The sequence below is a fragment of the Artemia franciscana genome, chromosome 16, assembly GCF_032884065.1.
Source record: "Artemia franciscana chromosome 16, ASM3288406v1, whole genome shotgun sequence".
Taxonomy (NCBI): domain Eukaryota; kingdom Metazoa; phylum Arthropoda; class Branchiopoda; order Anostraca; family Artemiidae; genus Artemia; species Artemia franciscana.
The window spans coordinates 6912903-6927023 of NC_088878.1; the positions used below are offsets into that span (position 1 = coordinate 6912903).

The following is a 14121-nucleotide window of genomic DNA, read 5'->3' on the forward strand; positions in this document are numbered from 1 at the left end:
GCCAACTACAAGACTCGCTTACCCTGATTCTGCGCCTATTCAGTTGATTTTTTCCGTTTTGAGCATTAGCGAAATAGGTTAACACATTTCAGAGATTGATTTTTAGGCCTCTTTTTACCAAGATGGCTTCGGTCCACTTTGTCCTAAGTGTCTATGTTTTATTGAGGAATGACACAGACTTTAGCTAACAGGAATAGAATTGACAAACATTCCTGTGCAGCGACAATGTTACTTTTATACCTAGTTCAAAGTAGAAAGAAGCTTTTTGAGCAAAGCAGGCATATTGTTTCCATGGTTTGGTCCATTCACCATCTTCTTTGCTATGTATCTTTTCCAGTTGGAAGGTCTTCTCTTCCTCTTGTTTGACTGGGCAGTAGGACTCTCTTCTGTTACACTAAATCACCAGCAGACTCACTGTCATTTTCTTCTATTCCACTAAGTTCATTAGTGGAGGTATTCCCGTTCTCTTCTACTCCACTAAGTTCATTAGCAGAGGTATTCCCATCCTCTTCTATTCTACTAAGCTCATTAGCAAAGGTATTCCCATTCTCTTTTATTCCATTACGTTCATTAGCAAAGGTATTTTCATTTTCTTCTATTCCACTATGTTCAAAAGCAGATGCAGCACCAGTAATGCCTAGCTCGCAAAAGTTCTCAGATTCATCCTGAACGGTAGCTTCGCCTGCACCTAAGGCAGAATTGTTATTAACAAAGTGATCTGCACTAAAGTCTTGCTCATTAGTTTAAAAGAACATGTCGAGACTCAGAGTAGGAGTGTCTGTGTCTGAAACATGAGGATCGTCAGGAATGCACTGCATAATTTCCAGATCAAGACTAGTCTTAACCATCAACTGCGAATCTGTATGGGTTTCATTCGTTTCAAACGAGATGCCGGCTTCTGTGGTCATGGCCCATAGCATTCCTCCAAAGGACTATGAGAGGGCCTTGTAAGTGTTGGATGAAGTGTTATGAAAGAATTCCGGAAGAGACTTGAATAACCATTTTCAGGTCTGACTGTGAATTGGGCGATATTAATAGACAAAGAGACTATATACTTCAGCAAGTTAGTCAAGCCAAAAAAATGTTCTAGGACACGTAAGAACGATATTGATAACCAAGAAGAAGGAACAGAGAGACAGAACAGTGACACCGAGAAAGCAAAGAGAAGGGTGTTTTCAGCAGCGCATTCCTTGTGCATCGATGAGGAACCTGGGAAAGTCTGTCGACTGTTTTTTTTTAAATACGCTAGGAATTTCTGAACAGACGGTGAAAACTGCGTTGAAGAAAAAATTACCTGGTACGGGAGCTACGAAAAGGGATAAAAGAGGTCGAAAAGAGGAATCCAGCTAATTCACTGATATGAGAGAACTTTATTCATGAAGGGAGCATATAAAACTTTAGAAAAAAGCCCCGAGCCGTTACTACAGAGCTAGATCTAAATCTCGGCATTTGGAAGATGAGATCAAGAGTCAAGCTCAACTTTATAGACTCTATCGAGAGTGGTGCCTGGAAAACAATAGACCTGCTGAAAGATCTGACAAGTAGAGGGAGATTTTCAGCATGAGTCCAATCTCAGTTTTTTCCATCTCCAAAAAGACCAATCTGACAAGTGTTTCGCAATGGAAATTGCTAGCCCTCAGATGAAGAAAGAGTTGACTATACAGCACAGTGAGCACAATAGAAATAAGGAAGAAAGTAGAAAGTTTATGGTCCTACCGTGTACATATGGAGAAGTTTCTTCTTATTACTGTAAGTCAAAACTTGACTATTATAATCTTAGTATCTATAACTGCAATTCTCGTGAAGGAAACTGCTTCATGTGGCATGCTGGCAGTGCTAAAAGAAGCTCGTCAGAAATCGGGAGTTGTGTTTACAGCTTTATTGTGAGCATAGTAGAGAAAAGAGCAAAAGAATTCGTTTTCATAAGTGACAATTGCGGAGGATAGAACAAGAACAAGAACATGATTTCCCTTTATTTACGCTCTGCCAGTAAATTTAAGATAGTGATTTCTCACATGTATCTTTAAACTGGGCACATGCAAAATCAAAACGATTCGGTTCATGCTGTCATCGAGAAATTTGCTAAGAACCAAATATTATAAGTACCTTCCCAGTGGTTTCAGATTGCAAGAAGCGCATGTTTTGAGAGTCCTTACAAAGTAAAGGAAATGGGAATGTCTGTTTTCTGTGATCTTGATAAGCTATGTAGAGAGACCAGTGATAATTTTAACGTCGATATCATTGGGGTTGAAGTGAACTTCACAGATATCCGAGTGTTGAAAGTTGATTACACATTGCCTGACATGATTAGTGTCCGGACCAGCTGGGCAGCTTAACACATCCAGATGATTGAAACAATCAAGAGGTCGAAAAGGGGGAAAGCTAAAGCGAAGAAGTCAGCTGGGTCATGCAAATCGCAAAAACTATATTCTGGTCCAGTTCTAAATCGCGAAAGAGTTTTCCACGATGTTCAAGATTTTCATAAAAAAAATTTGATTCCTGAAGCTTACCATCAGTTTTTCACCTTCTGTTCCATTGTTCAAAAAAGGATTCTGCGGAGTCGGACGATTCTGATTAACTTTGTTTTGTTTTTCACTTTTGATACTTCGAATGGTAATTTTTCATTTTTTCATACTTCGAATATGAATAAAAAGTATATATAGTGAAATATTTAATATAATACGGACATGGATGGACCGTGCGTTCCTTCAGCAGGGATTATAAGGTGCGTAGCTATCCTTTGTCCAAAAATGGGACCTAGGATTGTTTCGTTCCGATTTAGATAATATGACTACCATCATAAGTCCAGTTTTTCGACGTTCTGACCTAAGCAGGTCAAAATTATCTTCACTAATACATAGCCAATACGAAAGAAACTCTATAGTTCAGTTGTTCTCCTATAGCCTCTTTTTGAAGAACTGGAGAAATAATCTAAAAAAATTCAAATAGCTCTCCTGAAAAGTAGCGGTTTTGGAGGTAGGATAGTTTGATTCAACGCCCATTCGAGGTAGGATAGTTTCAATCCAGTGTAGCGATATTATAGACAAAATATGGACACAATTTTTATAGAACTGACACATTTTTGGATGCTAAAAGCACATGTTTATGTATCGATAAGTTGACAATCAAGTATAACTTACACTAAACAGGGCTACCAACAGCAGTACAATCGTACCATTTTGGTGCATTTCATCTCTAAAGGTAAATTGTAGTACAATCAAAAATTTTCTGGTACATTTTTAAAAATGTGGTACAATATGGTTCAAGAAGATCTAATTGGGCGTCAGGACGCAGCGAATGGAGGGTTTTTTAGTTTTTATTTGTTTTCTCCTCTAGCGTTTTATGTTTTCCTTTAGACATTTACTTACGTGCCTGCTGTTGGCCTCTTGCGGTCTTAATATAGCGTGAAGCAGCACAGCGATCTGTACGGTAAGTACAAAATAGGTGAGGAGCTATTTGGAGGAGTGATACCAAAACTGTCTCTGCAGGGGAAAGGAGGTCTCCGAAATATCTTTGAAACAAGATATCTGATAGTTTGTTCTCTTTATTGTAATGTAATTTTCCGATTGTCCTCATGTTATGCGTAGTGCAAAAAAATTTCGTCCTTAGCCCAACACGCAAAAATTAGATATGGTACAATTTGATCCGTGGTACAGTTTTATAGCGTATTGTAATACTTTTTCTTCCAAAGCGTTGGCAATAATGACAACAGAACTTTAAATGCATAGAAACCTGCTATTGTCAGGTTGGTAAATTCTAGGTTTAGCTAATTTTCCCTATTAGGAAAGTGAAACTTTCAAGGATGAGTCTGCAGACTAATATATGTCCCAGGAAAACATTATTAACTAGGCTATGTTACTTACCTCCACTCTGTCTATATCTAGAGGGTAGATATAGCCTACCCACATTTTAAATAAATTCTAGGCCTATTTTCAGAGCTAAAACCAGAAAAAAAGAAGCTGATAACCACAAATTAAGGCAAAATGCACTTATCAAAATTTCAATAAGCTTGTCAAGTTGGAACATTTCTAAGACTTAGAAATCAGAAGAGGGTTAACATGGAACCTTGCCAACATGGAACATGGAGTCTTTGAGAGATTTTCGCTAAACACGGAATACATTGTCTCGTGTCTTCCATTTGATGCAGCCTTGGGTTAGGACAACAGTTTTAGCACTGCTATTTTCATCAAAGGTCCTAAATTCCATATGAAATTCATTATGTGTTATGGTAATTTCCCACATGGCAATTGGCATCAGCTGGGCTGAAAGATATTAGCAAACCAATGTCACTCTTTTCTCATCAGACATATTCAACAGCCATATCATGTCAACAATGGCTGTCATTGTTCATTAGGCCAAGTATAACAATAGTAACATTAGTCTACCTAATAATTTAGACCAAATTTTTGATGGTTGACTAAAGTTTGTTGTTCTTATATTTAGATTAATTTTTTGTTTCTCTTTTGTTCCTGGCCATGTTTACTAGAGAGCCTATAATTGTGAATAACTGAGTTTTGCAAACTATGGTAGTCTAATTTTTTTACTTTGCTCTGATATGCTCACCAGTGCTCTCATCCAAGTTTCAAATTATGATGGTTGACTCAAGCATTGTGAGGGCAGAAAAAAGAATGAATAATAGACACAGTGAACTTAGAAATGAAAAAAGTGACTATGCATGTCTCCAGTGATGAGCTGGCTGAACATGCAGAGAAATCTGGTACAAATGAGATTTATGATCCATTTTCTTTTATGGAAGATGATGATACTGTCAGTGATATCAAGAAGTAAATATAGACACTTTTCTCAAAGCTGGGTTTTTCAAATTTCTTCAAGAAAAGAGGAGGACCCTAAATTCTCTGAAAGACTATCCAAAAGTTTGAAAACCATTTTTAGAAATTTAATACCCCTCTCCCATCATCTACAACTGCTGAAAACCTATTTTCTGCTGCAGGAGATGTATTGACTAGAAAAAGAAACTGCTTAGAAGATGCCATGTTTGAGAAGCTTTTGCTACTAAAAGTAAACAAAGATGTCATGATTCCTCTTCAAAATAAAGAATTTTTTCAGACATCTTTTTTTTGGAAAACTTTTTTTGTGAAACTTTTCTATTGATCATAGTGCTATGGCACCAATGAAGACCAGTGAAGGTCCAGATTCTGGAATCTGGGGTCAGAATTTGTCAATAAAGACTGAACTTTTGTTTTTTAAGTAAATGTAATGCATTGTTCAAATTGGTGTGATAAGCATTGTAACCTCATTACATTCAAATATAATAAAACAGCCATATAAAGCTAATATTTTGTTCATTTTGACTTCCATGTCTTTCTTGATGCATTGATTTATTGGTGATGCATGTGAGAAAATAGAACCAAGCCTCATTTTCTTTATTCCTCTTATCACACCAATGTAAATAATGCTTAATACAGAGTTCAGCTGGGCATCATGAGAGAAGATATTCTGAAAAAGGTAGAAAAGTCTATTTGACATAACAATTAGATATTCCATGGTTGTTGTGTTACCCATCATGTTCACCCATTGAAGCTGCTATGAAAGTCTATACTGGTATAATTTTTAGACAGTTCGTACTATTATAATGAATGAGAAGGCCATTTTTTTGTGTTATTGTTTGCTGTAAAAGTTCTAATATGATTGAAGTTGAGTTGTTGTGGGTGGTATTCAGGGCTGTATCCAGGATTCTTGTTTGGGAGGGGTTTTACCCAAAAAAAATTTTTGGGGACACAAAAAAAAACTCCTGTGAATTTTTTCTAACAGCCTTGACTAAGATTAGGGCATTTTCTAGACAAATTTGTAAGTCAGAGAAGCATTTTTTTTTTTGTGTGTGTGTGGGGAGGGGGGGAGAAAACCTGGTAATCCCCTGCCCCTCCTGGATACAGCCTTGGTGGTACTAGAATAGAGTTCCTTTTCACTTCTCCACTAGAAATAATGGAACAACTAATATCTGTTTCTCTCATGGTGACCTAACCTTATTCTTTACCATAGAAAAAAAAGCCTTCAAGCCATGTACTTCTGTACTTATTATTTGTACAATTATATTTAATGTATAATGTATATGTATTAATGTATACTTTAATTGTATTTAATGTATAATTTAATTGTATAATGTATTTGTACAGTTAGTCCTGATACTTAATTATATTTTTGGTTGTGTGCTTGGTACATATAAGTAAATACTTTTTTGGAGTACTTGACTCAACACTGACCCTAACCTTAGCAATCAAGGTATTCTTAGTGTACTTGATGGTTGATTATAGAATAAGCACACCTGCTGGTAGTTTTGGATTTTAAATCAGTGCAGTAGTGTCAGTGTGACTCCCTCTCCACAAACTAAGAAACATAAAAAATGTACTACTCCTAAAGAAGACATAGATAAATAAACTGTTGCTGGGTGTTTGCTTGACAACAGTTCTTATTCTGTATAGTGTGACAAGTGCAACCAATGGTTATGGGCACAGTGCCTCTCAATGTCTCCCAAGGAATATGGCATCTTTGTAAAAATGAATGACCAACTTCTTAGTATCTGGGTATGCCCCTTGTGTAAATCTAGAGGTTTGGCCAAGCAAACTTTTCCCTAACTATTGAGGTATTATCTGAATGAGTATTGTAAGGAAATGAAAGATTTGTGTCCTGCATTTTGGAATGACATGCTTACCTTGCTTGAAAATATTAAAGCTAATGTGCAGAGCCTAGAAAATATATTTTCATCTAAAGTGTCAATATTTAGTGTTGAGGTGGTACTAAATCAAGCTGTTGTTGATAAGCTACAAACTGAAGTTCAAAAGCTGTAGCAGCAAGAGAATGATAGACAAAAACTTGGCTGAATGTAGTTGTGTATGGTGTCCTACCACAAACCAACAGCCTACATTTTTTACAGAGCTTTCTGGAAAACGAGTCCAAAATGATGCTGCCAGACCCATTACTGTTCTCAGTTAGTTAATTAAAAAAGAAAATTGACATTCTAACACAAAGATGCAGGTGCTTGTTATGTAATAGTTTAAGAGATGTTGTTAACGTATGGAAAGTTAAGCATCTAAAAACCCTCAAAGGCATTCTTTATGACAGTGTTATTGTTTTTTCTTCAAGATATTTTTAGATTTTTTTTCTTCCAAGACATTTTTCGAGATCTTTTTCATGACATTTTACAATAATTTTTTTCTTTGAGATATTTCCTCAAGACATTCCCAAAGCCGCTTACATAAGACTTGTTTTGATTCCCTGAACCTTTATAATCCAGCGACAACAGAAGATTTTATTTGGTGTAGGGATCAAATGTGAGACAAGATTTCCAATTGAAGATGCTTTAGTCAACTGAACTAACAAGTCATTGTTATCATTGTGTTCTTTGAAATATATTCTAAGCAAATTTTTTGCAGGAATTTCTTGGCATCATTCTGACTGCAAGGGGTGGTTTTGATATGAATTTATCAGTCTAAATTAAGAAACATTTTTATTTGTTGGGAAAATTCAGAACAGATGTGTAACTTTTTTTCTCTTCTTTGGGAAAGTTCAGAACTGAAGTTGAACTTTAATATCTTTTGGGAAAATTTTGAACAGAAAGGGAACTTTTTTCTTTTCTTTGGAAAAATTCAGAACCAAAGTTGACTGTTCCTGGCACATGGCACTCGATGGCCCATATGACTCCTGTCCCCATGGTCCATCTTACCCCGTTGATCATTACAGTTTAGGACAGTCCCAACCCATTATGATACCCGATGGTAGCCCATGACTTTCAAGTATCTTCTATAAATTTAATGTAAAAATTGGAATTCAGAGTGAAAAGGCCTAATAAAAGCTACTTTTTGAACTTTTTATTGAGACAGCTCTCTCTAAACTGTAATTAGGTATCCCTGATTGCATGGCACATATTTGAATCATAAAACGTGTTTTACTTTGTATTCTCTATAAGGTTATTGCAAAAACTTGTGAATTCACCGTGAAAAGTCCTATTAAAGGCTACTTTTGTGAACTTTTCATGGAGACTTTTATTGTATCGTTTCTAAACGACCCTTTTGTTTCAGGATATTGCACTGTTAATCTCAAAGTTTTAACATCTCTGACTGTTACAAAAGCCTGTTTCAATTTTTTACCTTCTTTTTCTCTTGTATCTTCAAAATCGAAATCTTAATAGGGAAAACCAAGATTTATTCCCTATATAAAGCAAAAAATATTCTTATAAGAGCCATCAGTAAGGACATTTGCCATAAATTGATAAATTGGGGCTCTTCCAGAAAGATAGTGAACCTTTTTATGCTCTACATCTTTTATACAAATCTTCTTTATCATTTTTAGAAGAATGTGGATAACTACTGCAGGGGGACTTGGCTTTTCTCAATCTTTTATTTTGTTCTTCATGAAGTCTTTGTAGTATAGTGTAGATCCTTCAGATGTAAAAATACATTAAGGCAACTTTAAAGAAGAAAACTTACTTCTCAAAACTGAGTGAACTATGATGTTTCTAAGACCAAACTCCCTTTCTGTGACGAACACATAAATGTTCAAATGGGGATAAGTCTATTTATTTAGACAGTGAAAAAAGGTACAAAACTCTAGATGTTTCGATTGCATATATAGCAACCGTCATCAATAGAAATACTAAAGCATTGAAATTAAAACTGACATGTTTATACAAGACAAAATTAACTTCCTGTTTATTTACTAGATTATTCATTCATTTTAGGATTCATTCACTGGAGAGTTCAATAGCATAGCTCATTCAAAGTCTTGAGATGTAAATTTTCTTCTTCAATACTACCTAAACGTAAATTGACTTTCTATGGGGGACTTTTAACGCTATTAAAAATCTTGATTACATTAACAAAGAAACAAGTTTATCTGTTTGTATTTTCTATTACAAAATATTCCCTAGCCTTCTAATGCATATAAAAGACACTCTTTTCATTAAATATTTATGCTAACTATTTGACTTTGAAATCCCTCAAACTAAGTTCACAATTGAAAGTGCAAAACATCCTTTATCCAGTTAGTTTGCGGAACTGTATACAATTAACTTTTGAAATCACGATAGATCCTTGAAATCTGAGGGGAAGGGGTTTTAGTTTTTAGTTTCCTGTACAAAGTCCTACCAACTTCAGAAGTATAATCTATGTCTATTTGTTTATTTTTTGGGGGGAGGGGACACTGCTATGGATAGGGGTTGCCTTTATCCTTAATGTACTTAAAAATTGAATACTCACTTTGAGGACTCTCTTTATTTGTATTTAGTACTAATTTGACTGCTGCAAATTCTCTCATCACTAACCATCAGTATGGTTTTTGTCCCCCATTCCCTACCTTGCATGCACTTTCTGATGCAACAGAGTTTGTGCATGTTAATATGGACAAGGGCTTGTGTGTTTTGGGTCTATTTCTTGACTTTCCGAAGGCCTTTGATATGGTTGACCACAATGTTCTTCTATCTAAACTATCCTTATTTGGAGTACATGGAGTCTCACTAGAACGGTTTAGGTCCTACCTCTCAGAGAGATCTCAGTATGTTTCGGTTAACCGTACCTCTTCCTCTACTTTGCCTGTATTGAAAGGTGTCCCACAAGGCTCTGTGCTTGGACCACTTGTGTTTCTATTTTACATTAATGATCTTGTTGATGGTCTTAATCCCCATGTTCACCCTGTTCTTTTCGCTGTTGACAGTAACTTTTTCATTGCTGCAGTGGACCTGCCATCTGCCACTTCTATAGCTCATAGTCTTCTTGATAAAGTAAAGGACTGGTCAAATGGTATGGCTCTTAACAGCCAAAAGAGTGCCATTGTCAACTTTAGGACCACTTACCATATGAGAGACGTACAGGAGCCAATCACCCTGACTTTTGGGAACAATATCATACCATAGGCTACTATGGTGAAATTTCTTGGTGTGTATCTTGACTGTTTTCTTTCTTTTAACCCGCATATAACTCATACCCATTCCTTAATCCTTTGCCAGTCTTCAATGTTGCACCAGATTAACTCGTTTCTTCCTCCTGATATTATGGTTTCTCTTTATTTTGCTTTTATTTATCCTTACCTTTCTTATTGCGGCTCTGTCTGGGGTAATACTAATAAATCTCTTCTCTGCTCACTTCAAAGAGCCCAAAATAGGGCAGTGAAAGCTACTTTTCTTCTCCCTCGTCTTTACCCTTCCTCTGATCTTTATAATGATACTGGAATAGCTCTGCTGGATCATATTATAGGTAAAAGTACTCTTTATTTAGCGCATTCTGATTTTCTAGGTACTCTCCCACCGCCCCTGTTGCAGTTTTTCTCACGGACAGGCTTAGGTAGGTACTTTTCTTCTTTACGTAATTTTTCTTTACGTCTCTTCTCTTCTTTTAAAATCATTTTCAGCTATATGTTCAATCTGTTAAATATTCTATCTGTTAAATGTCCTTGTCTTGTTCCAGTGTTGTTTTTTTTTTTATATATATTTTATAAAAGTGTTTTATTCTTGTTCTCTGTGGTCCATTACAAGCAATGCTTCTTGGGCCTAGTAACCGCTTTACTTTTGTAATAGTTTTTCTTTTAGTATTAATAAATTGATTGATTGATTGATTGATTGAGGTATGCAAGAATCATATGCATACCTCGCTTGCATGCACATTTGCATCCTGAAGAAACAAAGAATTACCCAGCTCACTACCCAGCTAATGGCTCAACAATATCTTGTCTTGACCAGTTAACGGAAAATATCTGGTGCTTGTATCCATGAGACTTTTTGGAATCAAAACAAGTCTTGCGAAAGCCAAGTAATGGGAAACGTTTTTGCTCTGGTTCTAAAGGTTTTTGGGACCAAAACGAGTGTCGTTGACCTTCAAAAGCTGTTGTCACTGGATAACACAGGTTTTCGGAAGTACGGCGAGTGTCGTTTATCCTGAAAACTATGTCATTGACAAGGTGGTTTGAATGTACATAAGCAAACGTTAAAAAAACGTCTTCAAGAAGTTCATGGGGGTTTTGCTACCTGGTTTTTCTACCTGGCTCATAAGCTTTTAGACAATTAAAGTTGAATAAACCTTACGTCATTTAAATTTAAATTTACAAAAGTAAACAAAAGCACATACTAAAACTATGACGTAACAACTACCCGGCCGTCAACCTTCTTCGCGATCTCAAACCAGTATAGAAAAAAGAGTAATGCCTATGTGCATCACAGGACGTAGAGACCCCCCCCCCACTACTGACGCTTCAGTCACAGATTCAATATATGAGTTCAGTTCTCTGTGCATACTTACAGCATATTGGGTTGGTCTTTTATGCGGTGAATGTTGAGAAAGAGCAGTTTATCCCTCCTAGTTCTGTTCACAAAGAATTCAGTGTTAACTCTATATCTCTCTTTGTTCAATTGTGATAACATATTAAATCATTAAATACATATCATTATAATTTTTCTCTATATGAAGACGATTGCAGGACTGGGGTGATATTGCTGAGGTGTCTTATTGGCAACTGTAAACGCAATGTCTCTTGATTTAGTTTAAAGCAACATCTAGTTTTTAAGCATAATGGACCAATTGCATAATTGTTGGAGGTTGACATGTCCAATATCTCTAAAGATACAGTTGCATGACCGTTTTCCTATGCTGAACAAAATGGTTGTCTCAAAGTTTTGAGTGGATGCGTTTGGAAAATGAATGGGCTTGAGAGAAATTCTACTTGCCCTCCATTCTCTTTTTACTCTCAAAAGGCACTAGATCTTGTAATTCTGAATCGAATTAGCTCCTTTACAAGTTACAATGATATTTATGGCAATTATAGAGTGGTCCTACCTATGATGTGAATCAATCTCTATAAAACGAGCAAGTTTGTTGCTAGCGAGATCTATTGCTAGTCTATAATCAATAGCGAGGGTGTCATGATTAAAAATGACAGTATTTTAGAAACAAAAAATCATACGGAATCTAGTGACTTCGGAAAAATATTTGATTCTAGATGAGGATTTTCTAGAGTTATCTCTTCAAAGGAATCTCATAGAATGCTAAATGATGCAATGAGAAATAAGTCTTTATCATTGGACTATTCCGGGAAACTTGATAAAGCAAAATTTAAGATGAAAAACTTAAAATGAAAAGTTCGCAAGTTCAAGGGGCTTCGATACTTTTCTTGAGGGGGGGAGGGAGAGGATTTGCGGCTTTAGAATTAAAGTTTTGATCTAATTTCTCTGGTAGGTTCTAGTAGATTTTCTAAGCATTTTCTTAATCACCAAGTTTGAATAAACTTGTTACAGTTCTACCGGGTTGACTTCCGAACGTTGGGATGACTGAACGTTCAACAGAATTTTCTTCTGGAATGTCTTTTGTGGGGGTTGAAAACCAAGTTCTTGTGATTACATGGAATTTGTTTTCAATAGCCAAAATGTTACTAGAAAATACTTCTGCAGCTTGTATAATATTTTTGGAAGCCAGTGTACTGTCTATTTAAGGTATCATGCTGATGTAGATTTAAAATTCTGAAGGACTTTGCCGTCCTAAAGTATTATTATTCTTCATGAAATTTGCATTTAAAAAATCTTCCATTTATACGAAAATGTATGCGATGTTTTCTGTGTTGACCGGTTTTCTTGCATTCTTACCCAGTGAAAAGCTTTCTGTCAAGATATTCCAATACATTTATTGGATAAAAACATGATTCATAGAAAGATAGAGCAATTAAAAATAAGTTTTGTAGTTTCAGTTTTTTTTTTAATTTTTATATATGCTAGGACTAAATCTAAAACCTTCTGGGGGGGGGGGAGTTGGGTATGTGGCTTGTTGTCAGATTAACAGAATGCTTCAACTAAAAGTAGGAGTTTCATAGTTCTAGTGTTTTCTTTTAGTTTTTATATATCCTAGAGGTAAATGTGGTACTGCCAGGGTGGTAGGTGATTGGGTGGGTCAAGGGCGTGGTGTCAGATTACTGGAAATATACTGCAAAGAGTTTTGCAGTCCGAGTGTTTTTTTTTTAGCTTTTGTATGTTCTAGGGCTAAATCTGGAACTTTCAGATAGGTGGGTGGGTCTACAGCGCGTTGTCAGAAAAGTAACCATGATATTTGGGTAGAGCATAAATACAAGTTGTCTTTTGAAGCTGATTTGGGGATCTTTAATAGTAATAGTCTATTGGAAAGACAAATGTATGGGAATTTCGAAAAAAAAAATTATAAAGTGATTTCAAATATGATCAATAATGAATAATTGACATGGTCAGGAGTGAATCTAGAGGGGGCTAAGGTGTATGTACCCCACAAGAGGTTGAAAATTACACTTCATAAAGGGATGGAGAAGCGAAATGTTTAACTGGGGAGCCCAGGTTTCGTTGGTTTCTCCATCCTTTTCCAAACATTTACGTTATTTTTTAATTTTCATCGGAAATTAAATTAAAAAGAAAATTAATCACGTACATTTATGAACCTCTTAGAGTACGTTGCGTTTTGATCGAGACGTAACATTTTGGCAATAAAAATAACACTAACAGTTAATTTATCCACTAGTACTTTTCTAAATTTAATCCTTGCTCAATCACAGGGAACACATTGAGACAAATTTTTCTGAATTTACTAGATTACATTCCTTGTAAACCATTGCAGGTCTCACCAAGTGGTATATTTAATCTATATTATTGACAAACATGGACACAAGAAGCTCAGATTCTATAGAAGATTCGAGGAATGCTGTTTTTGTAAAAAGCAAAAATTCTGCTGCTCTGAAAACACCTATAGAAGGTAGGTCAAAATAAGCTAAATTTTGCTTTTGTAAATATTTCTAGCTTAGTAAACTATTTCGGTCTAAGATGCTTTATTCATCCCTGGTTCTTGCTTTATCCAAGTAGCAACTCATGTTTAAGATCCTCATTAGTGGGCAGTCATTTAAGTCTATGTCCTCAATGAAAGGTTTTATTTTTCGTATTGTACCATTTTTCTTTTCTGTCAAATTTTTATATTCAGTTTCTAGCACCATTTTTGGAGAAGAGAAACTGATTGCAAATTAGGACCATTTAATATGAATCAATAATTCTAGTTTAAAGGTTAGCATTTCTAAAATCTATAAAGCAAAGGAATAAAATTTCAAGTAGTATAGTTAAGTTGTATAGTTATATTTTAAGTATATTAATTTCAAGTAGTATGTTAAATTTCAAGT

At 35.5% G+C, this 14121-nt stretch overlaps 1 protein-coding gene across 3 annotated transcripts in view; it reads left to right on the forward strand.

Annotated features, from left to right (window-relative positions):
• Window positions 1–3623: 3623 nt before the first annotated feature.
• Window positions 3624–14121, forward strand: part of LOC136036979 (probable deoxyhypusine synthase) — a 41850-nt gene continuing 31352 nt past the window's right edge. For 2 of the 3 annotated variants that reach the window (XM_065719382.1, XM_065719384.1), the window contains exons 1-3: window positions 3624–3745; window positions 10245–10292; window positions 13572–13706. In XM_065719382.1, the coding sequence (XP_065575454.1) occupies window positions 13613–13706 (94 nt within the window). In that variant the 5' untranslated portion in view covers window positions 3624–3745; window positions 10245–10292; window positions 13572–13612. The remainder of the gene's footprint in view (window positions 3746–10244; window positions 10293–13571; window positions 13707–14121) is intronic. The other variant, XM_065719383.1, reaches the window with a different exon arrangement.